Raw genomic sequence first — 13,623 nt, 5'->3', positions numbered from 1 at the left:
GGATACAGTATTCTCTAATGGCAGTGGCCTCTTTCAGCAGGAAAACGCACCCTGCCACACTGCAAACATGGTTCAGGAATGGTGTGAGGAACATGACAACAAGTTCAAGGTGTTGACTTGGCCTCCAAATTCCCCAGATCTCAATCCAATCGAGCACCCGTGGGGTGGAACGATCCATGGAGGCCCCACCTTGCTACTTACAGGACTTAAAGGATCTGCTGCTCACGTCTTGGTTCAGATATCTCAGCACACCTTCCGAGGTCTAGTGGAGTCCATGCCTCGACGGATCAGCGCAAATGGGGGACCGACACAATATTAGGCAGGTGGTCATAATGTTACGGCTGATCGGTGCATGTGCTATAACAAACTGAGTTATTATAGTTTGGATACAGCTGTGCTCATTCTAACACATTCAGATTCTTCATTTGTGTCAAGTAAATACCAAAAACTTCAATGAGGCCTTCAGAGATAAATTGTATATTTAGTAGTTATTAAACAAGTATTCTTCATCAGGGTAATGAGCACATCAAAAGATTTAGCTTTTAAAATGTGTTGAATTTTGCATCGACGTGAGGAAAGTGCAGCAACTCCCTCTCATTTATATTTATCTATAATTCATCAATACGCTCCTTGCGAGCTCTGCGTATCATCGTGTCTGGATGCAGGAATGAGGCCAGATTTTATTCGACTAAAGTGGTGTCTGAGCACAGCTTTGCTTTAGTTCAGTTTATTTCCGTATTTAGTATTAATATTTGTTCTATGAGAAAACTTTGTGAGCTGATGAAAAATACATCCCCCAAGTGGCAGAAGTGACCTTGTGGAGTTGAGATTAAAAACAAATCTACAGTGTCTTCTAAAAAAAAAACAGCGCACATCAAAACAAACAACTAAGACCAAATATCCTCAAACGAAACAAACAAACTAAAAAAAAAGGACGCAAACACACAGGAAGCCGGGTAATGAGCGATGCGTATGTTCAGGTGAGATGTGTTGTTGTATGTGAGTATGTGAGTAAGGTGCTGCGTTTGGGAGGCTTTCACTCATGTTTGGAAGCTTCCTCTAACAAGCTGTGTTATTAAAAGGGTTGGAAATAACGAGGGCTTCTGTTTGATTCCTCAGCTATCGAGGTGTTTCACGTTGCATTCCTCTCAGCGAACATGTAGGCTAAACTTTCCTCACATCCTTCTTCCTCCTCTTCCTCTCTCTCAAACATGGCTGACTGCTCTGCCGTTTCCCTCTCCCCTTTCAACCTTTCATCCTCCCTCTCCTTCCGCTTCACCTTCTCCTCTCCACACTCGCCCCCTGTGGGATGAATGTGATGACGTTGCAGAGACTGATAGGGATGTGCATGCACACACCTGTACACACACACACACACTCACACATGCAAGCATATTTTCGAGAAATGCTGACAGCAGTTTATCAGAGCATCTCAGTGTAAGCAGAAAACACTGAGACAAACACAGAGATATGCCTCTAATGGTTTATTTTGTAAGCTCTTCCGCCTCTTTTGTTGTTACTGCATCCTTACAGTCAGTCAGTCAGGTGATAAATTAGTAGCTACAGTCAGTCAGTCAGTCAATCAATAACTTGTCAGTCGTTCACTCATTAAATTATCTGGCCCTCAATCAGTCAGTAAATAATTCACTCACTCGTTTAGAAATTAGCTAGATCATTAAATCACAAAGAGAGTGAATGAATCGGTCCGTCATCAGCCAGTAAATCAGTCAGGAAATTAGTCGGTCTGATTTAAGTCAGTTGAATAATGAGTCTTCCTCTAAGGATGCAGCTTAACTTTGTCCTCACAGCCAAAAGACAATGACCGCTTAACCTCCGCTCAGCCTGCCAGCCCGAGATAACACTTCCCCAATTAACTCACAACTTCATCCTTGTAGAGTTTATGTGTGTGTGTTAGTGTGGGGGCCTGTGTGTGCGTGTGTGTGTTGTTTCCATATGTGTCTTTATAAGAGTATAACATCAACATTTTGTTGCACAACGGTGTTATTCCTCAATGTGTGTGTGTGTGTGTTGGAGGTTGTGCATTGAAGGTTGATGGTGTCATCTGATTTTTCCCGCTCTGCGCATTGCTTCGCTGTTCTCGGCCCTTCCCAGACCACTTAGACTTATTAGAGGTAATATGAGCGAGGGATTTACCACCAGCCTGTAAGGCCTCCTTGGATATCACAGTGATGGATAGTTATGGGAAGAAAACCTGGCATTGTGGAGAAGAGGGGAATTTTTGAAGAAGATAAAGTAAATGTAGTTAGGTAGGGGAGATTTTAGGAACAAATCAAATCAGTGCAGCATTTAGATAAGTCGTCTGTAGTGTTGCACTGTTGAATAGACTCCCTTTGAAATCCAAAAGTATTCAGCATTTATTGCAAATTGAGTATTTTAGCTTCAGTTGTCTCGGCTGCTAGAGACGAAGTAATGCTCCACTTCAAGATAACACAATGGCAGATTTAACACTTACACCACCACTTCCTGTTTTTAACCACTTAAGCTGATCCGGCACTTCTGTGGAGGACATGCATTTGCAAAATCTAGAAAGAGACAGTGCCTCACAGTGAGCTGCTTCAGTGTTGTTTACACACAAACTGGCCTGCACTCACACTGCATGCTTTGTCACATCCTGCAACATGTCACAGACTGATCCATTCCTTTGGAGATGCTTGACTTAAGTGTACATTTTAAGGTGCTTTTCCACAGCAGGAATTTCCCCCAGGAACTAGGAACCTTTTGAGGAACCAGGGTCTAAATTTAGTGCAGAGGTAATTGATTTACCGCCTGATAAGTCCCTGCTCGGGGGGTAGTACTTTCCAAAGGTCCAGGAACTTTCGTGGCGGGGCCTGCAGTGCTGATCATTTCTAATCTATTCTTTTATTTCACCCTCCATGTTTAAAAGACTGCAGCTGCAAGCTCACTATTATCACCATGTTTTGAGATGGAGTCAGAGGAGAATGCAATAAAGCACGATCAAAAGCAGCACAAGTTGAATCTCCCCCATGCTAACAGGCTAACTTGTGTCACACAAATGATACTGGTCCGTTAGTTGTGTTTTATGGGGTCATCTTTGTTGTATGGTCTTCATCTTCTTCTTACCGCCACCTACTGGCCTGGTGGTGCAGTGCAGTTACTTTTACTGCTTCTCCAAACGTCATTGGCCCGATTTGCATAAACTTCCCGGGACTTTAGGCCGCTGTGGGAACGCAGACAACAAGGGCCACAGGAACTATTTAGTCCCTTGAAGAGAAGTTCCTGGAACTAATCTCCGGATAAGAGGGCTCATCCTCGCGTTTCTATTCTGTAGATTGTATTAAAAAGTAACCGCATTTCAGCCACGGCTCATTACTCAATACATCATTCAATAGTCCCCTCTGCATCAGAACTGATTCCTTACTCTGAACGTGACCTGCAGGTTTCATCCCAGGAGCTCAAAATGTTTCAAGTGTAATTGACAGGTTTCATGATGGTCAACCATTTCTCACCCCTTTGACTGCTGCTCATGTTTGATGAATCTCCGCACACCACCTCTGTCAGCACAAACACCTCTTCCCTCTCATCTTCTCCTGTCTTCCATTCTTCCGCTCATCAGCTATTTGCTGTGATCGCTCCTTTATTGGCCCCTCTTCTTATTCATCCTCATATCCGGTGATCAGGTCTCTCTCATGGGGAACTCCACTGTGAGTAGTTGACCCAGAAACGCAGCAGGAAATAACAGACAATTGATCCCTGTGAACTTAATGTTCCTGCAAATTTGTTGGCATGTAAATACACAACAATAAACTAGTCTCATCAAACTATGCAAGCGTTTTGTGGGGATTATTTTCCTCCTTGTCTAGAGCCTGTTTGATCTAGCATGATAACTTGGCGTGCTTGTGAGCTCAGGTTACATGTAGGTGGTCTGCCTGTACTCGCACCACTTTACCTTAAACTCCCCATTACTCTGAACATTGATGCCTCCCTTTGCTCCACCCCCTCACTCTCTGAGATATGGCTCTCCTACCTGACAGCATCTCCTGCACTTCTTAATTACTCCCTCTCTCTGCTGCTTCGATCTCTCCAACCAGCCATTCTTTGAACGTCTTTTTTTTTCATCTTCTTCATATGCCAGCCTTTTCACAGAAATACCACGAGTCGCCCCTTTATTGGATTCTCAGCATGTCTTCATTGGTGTGTGTGTGCGTCAAAGGATTGTCAGTGTGCCCTGTTAAGCTAAAGAGGTATCCAAACCACTCACTAGCCATACAAGCGGTATGCTTTAAAAGACAGTGAAAGGGCATTGTAAGTCTTACATCAGAGAAACTTTGAAGTATCTTTTAAGTATGTTATTGAGGTGGTAAAATGTACCAGTCGTGTATTACCACAATCAAAATACAATTTCTTTGCATTGGCATATGATCTATGAAAGAAGAGAAAAACCTTCACCGCCACACATATTTTCTGTAAATCTGCACTTATACGTTCATGTTTTTACCACTAACCCTTTTGTCTGTCCCCTCTATTGTTCTCAAAAATCAATTCAAAGCCAATTTGAAGAATAACCTTTCAAGTTGTTTTCAAGAAAATTGGTTATATAACAGAGAATAAAATTTAACCAATATGTTTGTTCTTTTACTTTTCTCCACACACACCCAGGTAAATACGCCATGAGAGACTTGATCCACCGGTTACCAGGCAGCAGTAGCAGCAGCAACAACAACGCCACCAGCAGTGGGACCTCCGGGACCACAGGCCCTCCCAGCAAGGCCATGTCCGACGATACTGTAACTGCCATCTGCTGCGCGCTACATGAAGTCATCACCAAGAACATGGAGAACGCCAAAGCCCTGCGCGATGCCGGTGGGATAGAAAAACTCATCGGCATCGCCCGCAGCAAAGGAGACAAGTGAGTAGGCCAAATTTTTGACACCATAATGCAAAATTGTGTTCTTTTTATAATAGCGAGTAAAACTACACATAGAATTAAAGTTAGAAAGAACCATGATTGTAGAGACATTTTTCCAAAAATAGTAAGACATATTCGTTATTTTGAAAAACACTTAGACGGGCATTGCAGGTGTGAAGCAATGACACTGTAAAGATGGTCTCCATCTACACTCATTGTATAAAATTGAAACCAAAATAGCCCCCGTGACACATGCTCCCATCTTGCACTGGTGACATCATTTGGAGCCAGAGTAGAGTACGGCGGGTGGAGCCACCATAGCCACTTCCATTAACTAAAACACACACTTAACAGTAGCATTTTTAACAGCAGAACAGCTTCCATGTGTTGATCTGAGGCTAACTTTCGCAGATATGGAAACTTCAATGACTGTAGTGATTGTTTTATTGTTTTACGTCTACTCTCGCTGTTCCTCCTCTAGTTTGCTAATCCAGAACAGATCGGCTACAGGAGCCGTATTTGTCAACAGAGCTGTCAATCATCGTTTTTATCGCATCAAATAACTAATTAAAACTAAACTTGAAAAATAAACACTTGGACATAAATCAGCATGATATGAACTAACTATAATGACAGAAACCATGTTTGAGAAAAATGTATTTGACGTGTATTTTGATTTTATAGTTTGACTCATGTCCTGTCTGTTAACATGGACGCTTTATGACCTATACTGCAGCCAGTCAGTGCGGGGCCCTCAAAATGTTTTGGCTTTAGGGAGCTGTCATGTCGTCCATCTTTTTATTCAGTCTATGGTGCAAAGAGGGTATGACTTTGGGATTACCTTAAATGGGCAAGGAAATGTTTTTTTGTGTGCAAAATTGATTTTCAACTTTGTCTTTTTAAATAAGTTGAAAAAGCTGGGATGACCTGCAGAAGTGCATCTGTACAACGTTGGATAGTTGATAATGTTTTCTGTGCAGATAGCACACTAGCTCTAGGCCTAGACACTGACAAAACATCATTAATTCCCTAAGCACACAGAAGAGAACATAAAAACAAGTCAGACCCTGGTTCTGAATTTTTCAAGTTACAATTGACAAAAACATCTTGGACAACTCCTGCACCATTTTTAGATTCCAGTTCTCTGAGTGACTGTATTATTTACACGGGATGTCTCGGTGAGAATACAACATGCAATACTTGCAGTGTTAGCAGCAAAATACTGAGTTACAGTAGCATCACAGAGTCCATTCCTCTGACTTAACTTCTACATGAAATGCACGATGCAAATGAGTACCCCAAAATGGGTTGAGGCGAAATCCTCAGAGGATGCTATTTAAAATCTGATGATAATGATATATTGTAGTCGTTTATGAAAAAGTATGTCATATGTATTTATAACCATAGAACACGCTTACCTGCACTGGTGATGAATTGGTTTCTAGATCATAATGATGATGCATGATGATGATAAACATTCCTCCATATTTAAGTTTAGGATAGTTGAAGAACACTAACTGTAACTCCCACAACATAAGCAAGGGTTTTTTCATTGAACAACCTCGTTTGCTTGTTGAGTCAAGCTGTTGTGAAAAGAATCAAGGAATAATAGGACAAAGCTACCTGATGACTTGCGGTAGCGTCCTCATGCTCAAGGACAACCAGTCCTGAATAACTGTAGAATCCTTACAGGCGAGAAGAAAAGCTAAATTCATCACATGATTGTATTGTTTTATACCTTCGTATATCAAGGCATCACTCAGTATACTCCTTTTGTCAGTAGTGACCAGGGCCTTCATGTGACCACACATCAATCTTTCATAACTGCGTTGTCTTCTCTCTGACCATTCATCAGCAAAAAAAACAGCTGCAGAGCAACAAGGAAGATGCAGAATATAAGTACTGCACTGTGTAATACAGAGCAGGGTGTTGACATGGCAACCAGCAGGTCAGGGGATGCCATGACACCAGAGTGTAATCAGGCAGAGGTCAAACATTCATTTATTGTTAGGGAGAGAGAGAAAATGTCTATTTAGGGAAGTGTGCTCAAGGGCACCATTACAGCGAGAGATGAGGTGGGAGAAACCTTTATAAGTGCAAATTTCACAGGGAGTGTAGTTAGCTGCTAATAGCCCACACATCTTCATGTTCTCAGGATAGGCACACTAAGGATAAATGCGCTTTTACGGCTGTGCCGATGCAACTTTCACACAATTACATACATTGAGATTGTGGAAATGCCCATTAGAGTACTACTATAGAAAGTGAATGTTTACCACAGTATTTGAAATGGCAGGAGTTTAAAAATACAACAAAATGAAACAGTTATTATAGATACATATATTGGTTCATGACATTTACTTAATCCCCATTTTAATTCCAAAACCCTCCCTATCAATGTCTAAACCAATGGGCTATTGGCAATATTTATCCTAACCATCCATCCATTATCTGTACCGCTTATCCTGCTCAGGGTCGCAGGGGGGGCTGGAGGCTATCCTAGCTGTCATTGGGCGAGAGGCGGGGTAAACTCTGGACCGATCGCCAGTCAATCACAGGGCTGACACCTAGAGACAGACAACCTTTCATGCTTACACCCACACCTACGGGCAATTCAGAGCCACCAGTTAACCTAACAAGCTTGTCTTTGGACTGTGGGAGGAAGCCGGAGTACCCGGTCCAAACCAGGATTCAGACTAGGAACCTTCTAGCTCTGAGGCAACTGCATTAACCACTGCACCACTGTGCAGACCACTGGTTTAACCAGCAACATCCAAATACATAAAATCAGATATCCAGGCTAAGACTTCCTCTCTCCGCTGATCATGTTTGAGTGTCTGACCCAAAACTGGAGACGGCAAGAGATAGTTATTTTATAAAAAGCTTACTTGTTGTCCATTGACAGGGGATGAGTTTGAGGACTCTATTTCAGCCATTGGTTTGGCCTTTTTTGCTCTCTACTTGCAAAACTGAAGCCTGCTCAAATTGATCAGTCAATACTATTCGGATTACAAAAATACACCAACGCTTTTGACACCAAAAATCTTGTCCTTCTCTTACAGATTTGGCATTCATATGCAGATATCTTTTTAAAGAGATAACAAAATCAATAGTTTGATAACCCTTAGTTCACTCATCATAAAACCCAGGGTAAAGCCCTGGGTTTTATGTATTTAGTTTTTGAGGAGGATTTTTCTTAATTGTTGCTGACAAATGGAAAATGAGCACGGCCTCTGCTTCTCTCCATAGCTTTTAGAAGGGCTGGGCTTATGAACTGACTCCTACTGGAGTCATTTTTCAGCTAAGTGGCAGGGATGGGACCATTAGCATGGCAAAGAGGGTCATTTTAAACTCATCTAGAAACTCTCAGTTTCTGTGCGAGGAAAATCTTTCTCTGCTGAAAAGAGCAATGGCCCTCTTACTCTTAAAGCCGTCACGAGTGCTACTGGCCTGCACACATCTCATGCAGCTGGTTAAGACAAAGGACAGAATAACATAGCAACATTATCCAAATGAATGGGGTCCAGGGGAAATAACTCTCTTTCTCTATTTCTCTGCAGACACTCAGCAAAGGTGGTAAAGGCAGCTTCTCAGGTCCTCAGCAGTATGTGGCAGTACAGAGACCTGCGCTCCCTCTACAAGAAGGTAAGACGCAGTACAAACCATCTACTCTTGCTTCAGTTGGTCTCAGTTCATACGTTATGGTTATATTTTTATTTTTCTTATAAGGTGCTGGAAGCTGGAATAGTTTAATTAAGCAATTAACAGCTACAGTTGACAGTTCAGGTAATTTATATCTGAATGATAAGCTGCCTTTTTGTGTTTGGAAAGCTGACTATTTTTGGTGTGACCTTTGCATTCTTGGATAGCGAGCTAAAACTTCCCTGGCTTAATAATATCGTGTTTTCTGGTCTGGACTAATCTGTGTCAGGATTTACTGTTGTCTCCCAGACTTAGTGTGAGTCCTCGCAGTCTGAAGAAGCTGCTAAGCTCAGCTTATTCCAACCTGCAAATGACAGACATTGCAAAACCCAGCACATGCTAACTCTTTGAGTCAGTAGGTGGTGGAGTTTATGGTATTGCTTTGATGTTAACAAAATATTCTGTGAAACTATAAACTCATTTTCTGACACTCAACTTGATTTGTGTTTTGTTACTCTAAAATCCTGCTTCAAGCAAACCAGTCCATGCCACAGCTATTCCCAGCAGGGGATATAGATGTAACTAGAATAAAGTATCCAAAGCTATATGCTATACCGTATGAACCAAGCAGTAGCATGGGGGATTGGTTCATTGCCATGAGCCATTGCCATGAGGAGGATGTGCACAAGTTTAGCCTTCAGATAAGCTTGCCAGTGAACAGACGTAACACTTATACTCAGAAAGTGTCTTCTCCCTCTTCTCCATACAAACACAGCAGCAGAGTTGCAGTACGGAGTATCAGGACGTGTCTACACGTACACAGGTATTTTTCAAAACATAGCTTTTTCCATGTGTTTTGGCTTTTCGTCCACACACAAACGCCACTAAACTAACTTTTAGGTCACTAAAAACGCATCTAATGTAAAACTCCGGCCAGGGTGAAAACTTTTAGAAACTCAGTTTCCACGGAAACTTCTGGCTCGTGACGTCAGGCTGTGCGCCGTTATGTTCTTTGTGAGGTGTCACAAATGAGGCGACATTCCTCGCAAATTGACTTGACATGACAAAAGCAGTGATGCTTCTAACCTTGCTAACAGGACTTTTTACATGTTTACACATGTACGTACAGTTACTCGTCCACTAAATTGAGGAACAGAGGCGTCGGGGTGCACTACCTCAGACAACAGATTTTTTCAGACTTTTGAGCGGCTGCGATTTTCTGTTTCTTCTTTGCATGACCGGGTTATATCGCCGCCTGTTGGTGTGGCATTCTCACGACAGCGTTTCTGTTGTGTTTTTGACGTTTTCGTGTGGACCAGGGGTTTTTTGGAAATGAAGGAGGGAAAATCTTTTTAGACTGTTTTGAAAAATACCTGTGTACATGTAGACGTGGCCTCAGAAGTCTGATCTTACTTATTAAGTGATAAGTGGAAGGAGAGTTTGCAGTTTTAACAGGCGTTTAACCAACAAAATTTTGGCACGTACACACACGCGGTGCTGTTCCTACGCCGGCTCAGAGACAAAAACGTCTTTGCCCCACCATTCTGCCTCCCTGTGTTCTACATTAAACACGACGTGTAACAAAAGTGTAACAGTCCCAGCTTGAACCGGCAATGAAAAAGGGGCTATTGAAAGTATTCTCTGACTGTCTCCATTAAATGATATCTGGAGGGTATACTACGAAGCAGGATTTGCGGTTATCGAGGTAACTTCAGGGTTAACTCAGAGTTTTCAGTACTACGAAGCTGGTTCACTTCTTACCGGGTTAGATCACCATGGTAACTTATGCTGAACACCTAACCTGCTCCGGAGCAGGTTGCTCCATGGGTCCCTTTGTTACGGCTGGGCTGAGAGAGTACCATCATTAACGCACAAAAATACATCTGTGCAATGTATTAATCTAAAGTAATAGGCTACACAGGTGTTATAATATATGGTGCTCTAACGATGGAGCAGTGATAGCTACTATTATATTTGCGCATTTACACAGTCTGCTTTTTTTTGCTATTTGTCCATCCTGCTCTCAGCGGCTGCAGCTCACTGGATTTTAGTCTGGATTATGTGTAATTTCTTCATATCTTTCTAAAATCATAGTTTGCCCTGAGTTTGTAAAATTTGCCGAACAGCTGACACCAGATTGCCCGTGTTTAGATTGGTCATTTGCTCCAAACGACACCCCTTTATGTGAACGCGCTCATAGAAACCCTGGGTTGACTTCGAGTTGATAACCTCGAATTGATAACCAGCGTCGTGTGAAAGTTTAGCACGATAGCCCTTGTTAGGTTAAGTGAAGCCAGATCAGGAAAAGATATGTAGAAGTATGTTGAACTTGCTTTTTAGTAAAGGCCCCAGGTTTGCGGCCTACTGTGTATCTGAGCGTCATCAGCAATCATGCTAAATATCTAGTTTAAAGACAACATGGCCAACTAAAAAACAGAGATTAAAAGAGAATGGCGTAAGGAGATGTACACTTGCTGGTGCTTTATTTTTGTATTGCTATAGGTTGTATCCTGTGCAGTATATATGTGTTCTTTTGTGTGTTTGTGCTTCGCCTTGAGGTCAGTCATAACCTCCAAACAAAAGAATAATGGGGTTCTTGTGGGCACCATCGCAACTGAGCAACAGTGTTTACAGAGGCAGGAGGATCAATACCTTTGTGTTAGTCTCTAGCCTATTGTTTTTTTTTTCTTCAATATACACACACAAACACACCTTTTCTCACACACACTAGCATTAACATTGTGCCAATGGTTACCTAGCCCATCATAAAGACTGAATGATGTTAATGCTGCTGGCTACCAAGAAGCTGTAGCTTATTAATAGCCAAATTGTAGCTGACGAAGAATAGCACAAACAAGTAGAAAGTCCGAACACCTTATAAGGCCTGGAGAAATGATGATTAGTTTAGTGCTGCTCTCAGTCAGAGACGCTCTTTTATCTCTGTCTTTCTCTCCCACACACACAAACGCTAATGAAACCCACTTTCACCTCCTCAAGCTCCGTTGTTTTCCTTCCTTTTCATCAAACATTCCTGCGCACACTTGGAACTTGATTCAAAAGACTGACAGATGTTCTGTTACTTCAACTTGTCAATAACGAATGTTGTTGAGTGAATATTTGCCACCAAGGTTATCCGCCATTCAGCGCTAAAACTTTAGCGGCTTAATCGACAAGTTTCAGCGAGATATTTAGACATATTAAGTAGCACATTCCAGCAAGGTGTCCTTGGCTTTGAATGGGTGTTCTTCTTCTCTGTGTGGAGAGAATGAAGAAGAATGAGGCTCATGATGCATTTGAGCATCATGCTTACGAGGTCGTATATACACGAGTATCTAAGGCCAGACAATGCAAGACATATTTCTTATTTAGTTGCATAATTCTGCGTAGTTTAGGGTCCCTCTTATCTAACCTGTTTTGGGGCAAACGTATATTATTCAGCTTTTATTCGGAAGCCTTTGTTCAGAAATACACTACCAGTCAAAAGTTTGGACACATTTTCTCATACAAGTCAGTGGGAAAGTGTGTCCAAACTTTTGACTGGTAGTGTATAAAGGGCTATTATTTCCCAGAGTCATTCCATCTCGTGTTATGTTCCTCAGATGATAAACTTTGGGATTTGACTCTTGAGATTCAACTACCTGAACTGCAGTTTTCAAAGCGTCTGACAGAGCTTGCTATCAATCTTTAAAACATAAATACAGACAATTCTTTCCGCTGGAGTTTGAGAGAAAAACAAAAAGTATTCCACTCAGAATTAGTTAGAAGTCAGTGACTCCCTCGCATGATGATGATTTCCGAGTGGCCTCTCTGTCCGAGCGCAAGACTTTTCTGACTGTTGCTGCAGTCACTTCAGGACAGGCTGCCCCTTGGCATCAGAGTGCGCTCGCCTCATCCTGACGACTGTGTCCCTCTCTTCATTCGTCATCCTCTCATCCCCAGTATTACACTGAACAGTATCCCCATGTGGCCCCTTGGAGCCTCATCTGCTTCACACTTCTCTAATCATTGCCACTGGATAGCATTACACTCGAGTGGATGGCATAACACTCCAGTGATCCAGACATGAAGGACATTGGCTTTCCGCAGCAGCCAGCCTGAAAACGGTTGCTTCATTTTTTGGATAATTTGTTTATCTTATACCTAAAACATATTTTCCATACGGGGCCTTTTTCTTTTTTACTAAACTATGATTTAATAAAGACAGGTGATAGAGAAGGAAAACACTTCCTTAAGATTGATGAAACAACAAAATTAGTTTTGCATATGTCTCATTTGATCCAATCTGATGTAAGCCCTAAGTCAATGAAGAAAACAGGCTAAAAAAAACAAGATATTTTCACTCCACAACATCAAAACACCTCATCCATCATCCGTAATTTGAAACAAGACATCACCTGTAGTCTGTCCTGTCTTAATATTCTCAGGTAACTTCCATCCATCCATCCATTTTCTTCTGCTTACCCAGGGTCAGGTCGCGGCGGCAGCAGGCCTAGCAAGTTAGCCCAGACGTCCCTAGTAACATTTTCCAGCTGCTCCTGGGGGATCTCAAGGTGTTCCCAGGCCAGGTGTATATAATCCCTCCAGCAGGCTCTGGGTCTACCTAGGGGTCACTTCCCAGTTGGACCTGCCCGGAAAACTGCCACACGTAGGCACCCAGGAGGCATCTTAATCAGATGCCCGAAACACTTCAGCTGGCTCCTTTTGATGCGAAGGAGTAGCGCCTCTATTCCAAGCTCCCTCTGGATGTCTGAGCTCTTCACCCTATCTCTAAGGCTGAGCCCAGACACCCTGCAGAGGAAACTCATTTCAGCCGCTTGTATCCGCGATCTCATTCTTTCGGTCACTACCCAAAGCTGATGACCATAGGTGAGGGTTGGAACGTAGATGGACTGGTAAATTGAGAGCTTCGCCTGACTGGTCAGCTCCTGCTTTACCACGACAATCCGTTTTGTCAATCTCACGATCCATTTTAACCTCATGTGAACAAGGCCCCCGAGATACTTGAACTCTCTTCCCACCCATTTTCCGGCAGAGGGCTATTGCCTAAGATTTGGAGGTGCTCACTCACATCCCAACCGCTCCGCACTCGGCTG

At 42.5% G+C, this 13,623-nt stretch overlaps 1 protein-coding gene across 1 annotated transcript in view; it reads left to right on the top strand.

Annotated features, from left to right (window-relative positions):
* The window catches only part of ctnnd2a (catenin (cadherin-associated protein), delta 2a), a 287,463-nt gene that overhangs the window by 254,513 nt on the left and 19,327 nt on the right, over positions 1 to 13,623 (top strand). The window contains exons 21-22 of the mRNA XM_069666943.1: positions 4,639 to 4,888; positions 8,449 to 8,533. Coding sequence (XP_069523044.1) covers positions 4,639 to 4,888; positions 8,449 to 8,533 — 335 coding nt within the window. The remainder of the gene's footprint in view (positions 1 to 4,638; positions 4,889 to 8,448; positions 8,534 to 13,623) is intronic.

This window comes from Semicossyphus pulcher, unplaced genomic scaffold (genome assembly GCF_022749685.1).
Source record: "Semicossyphus pulcher isolate SPU_LCO1_2020_fin unplaced genomic scaffold, fSemPul1.0.p SCAF_18, whole genome shotgun sequence".
NCBI lineage: Eukaryota > Metazoa > Chordata > Actinopteri > Labriformes > Labridae > Semicossyphus > Semicossyphus pulcher.
The sequence above is the reverse complement of the archived record's forward strand: the minus strand, read 5'-3'. Positions and strand labels throughout refer to the sequence as shown.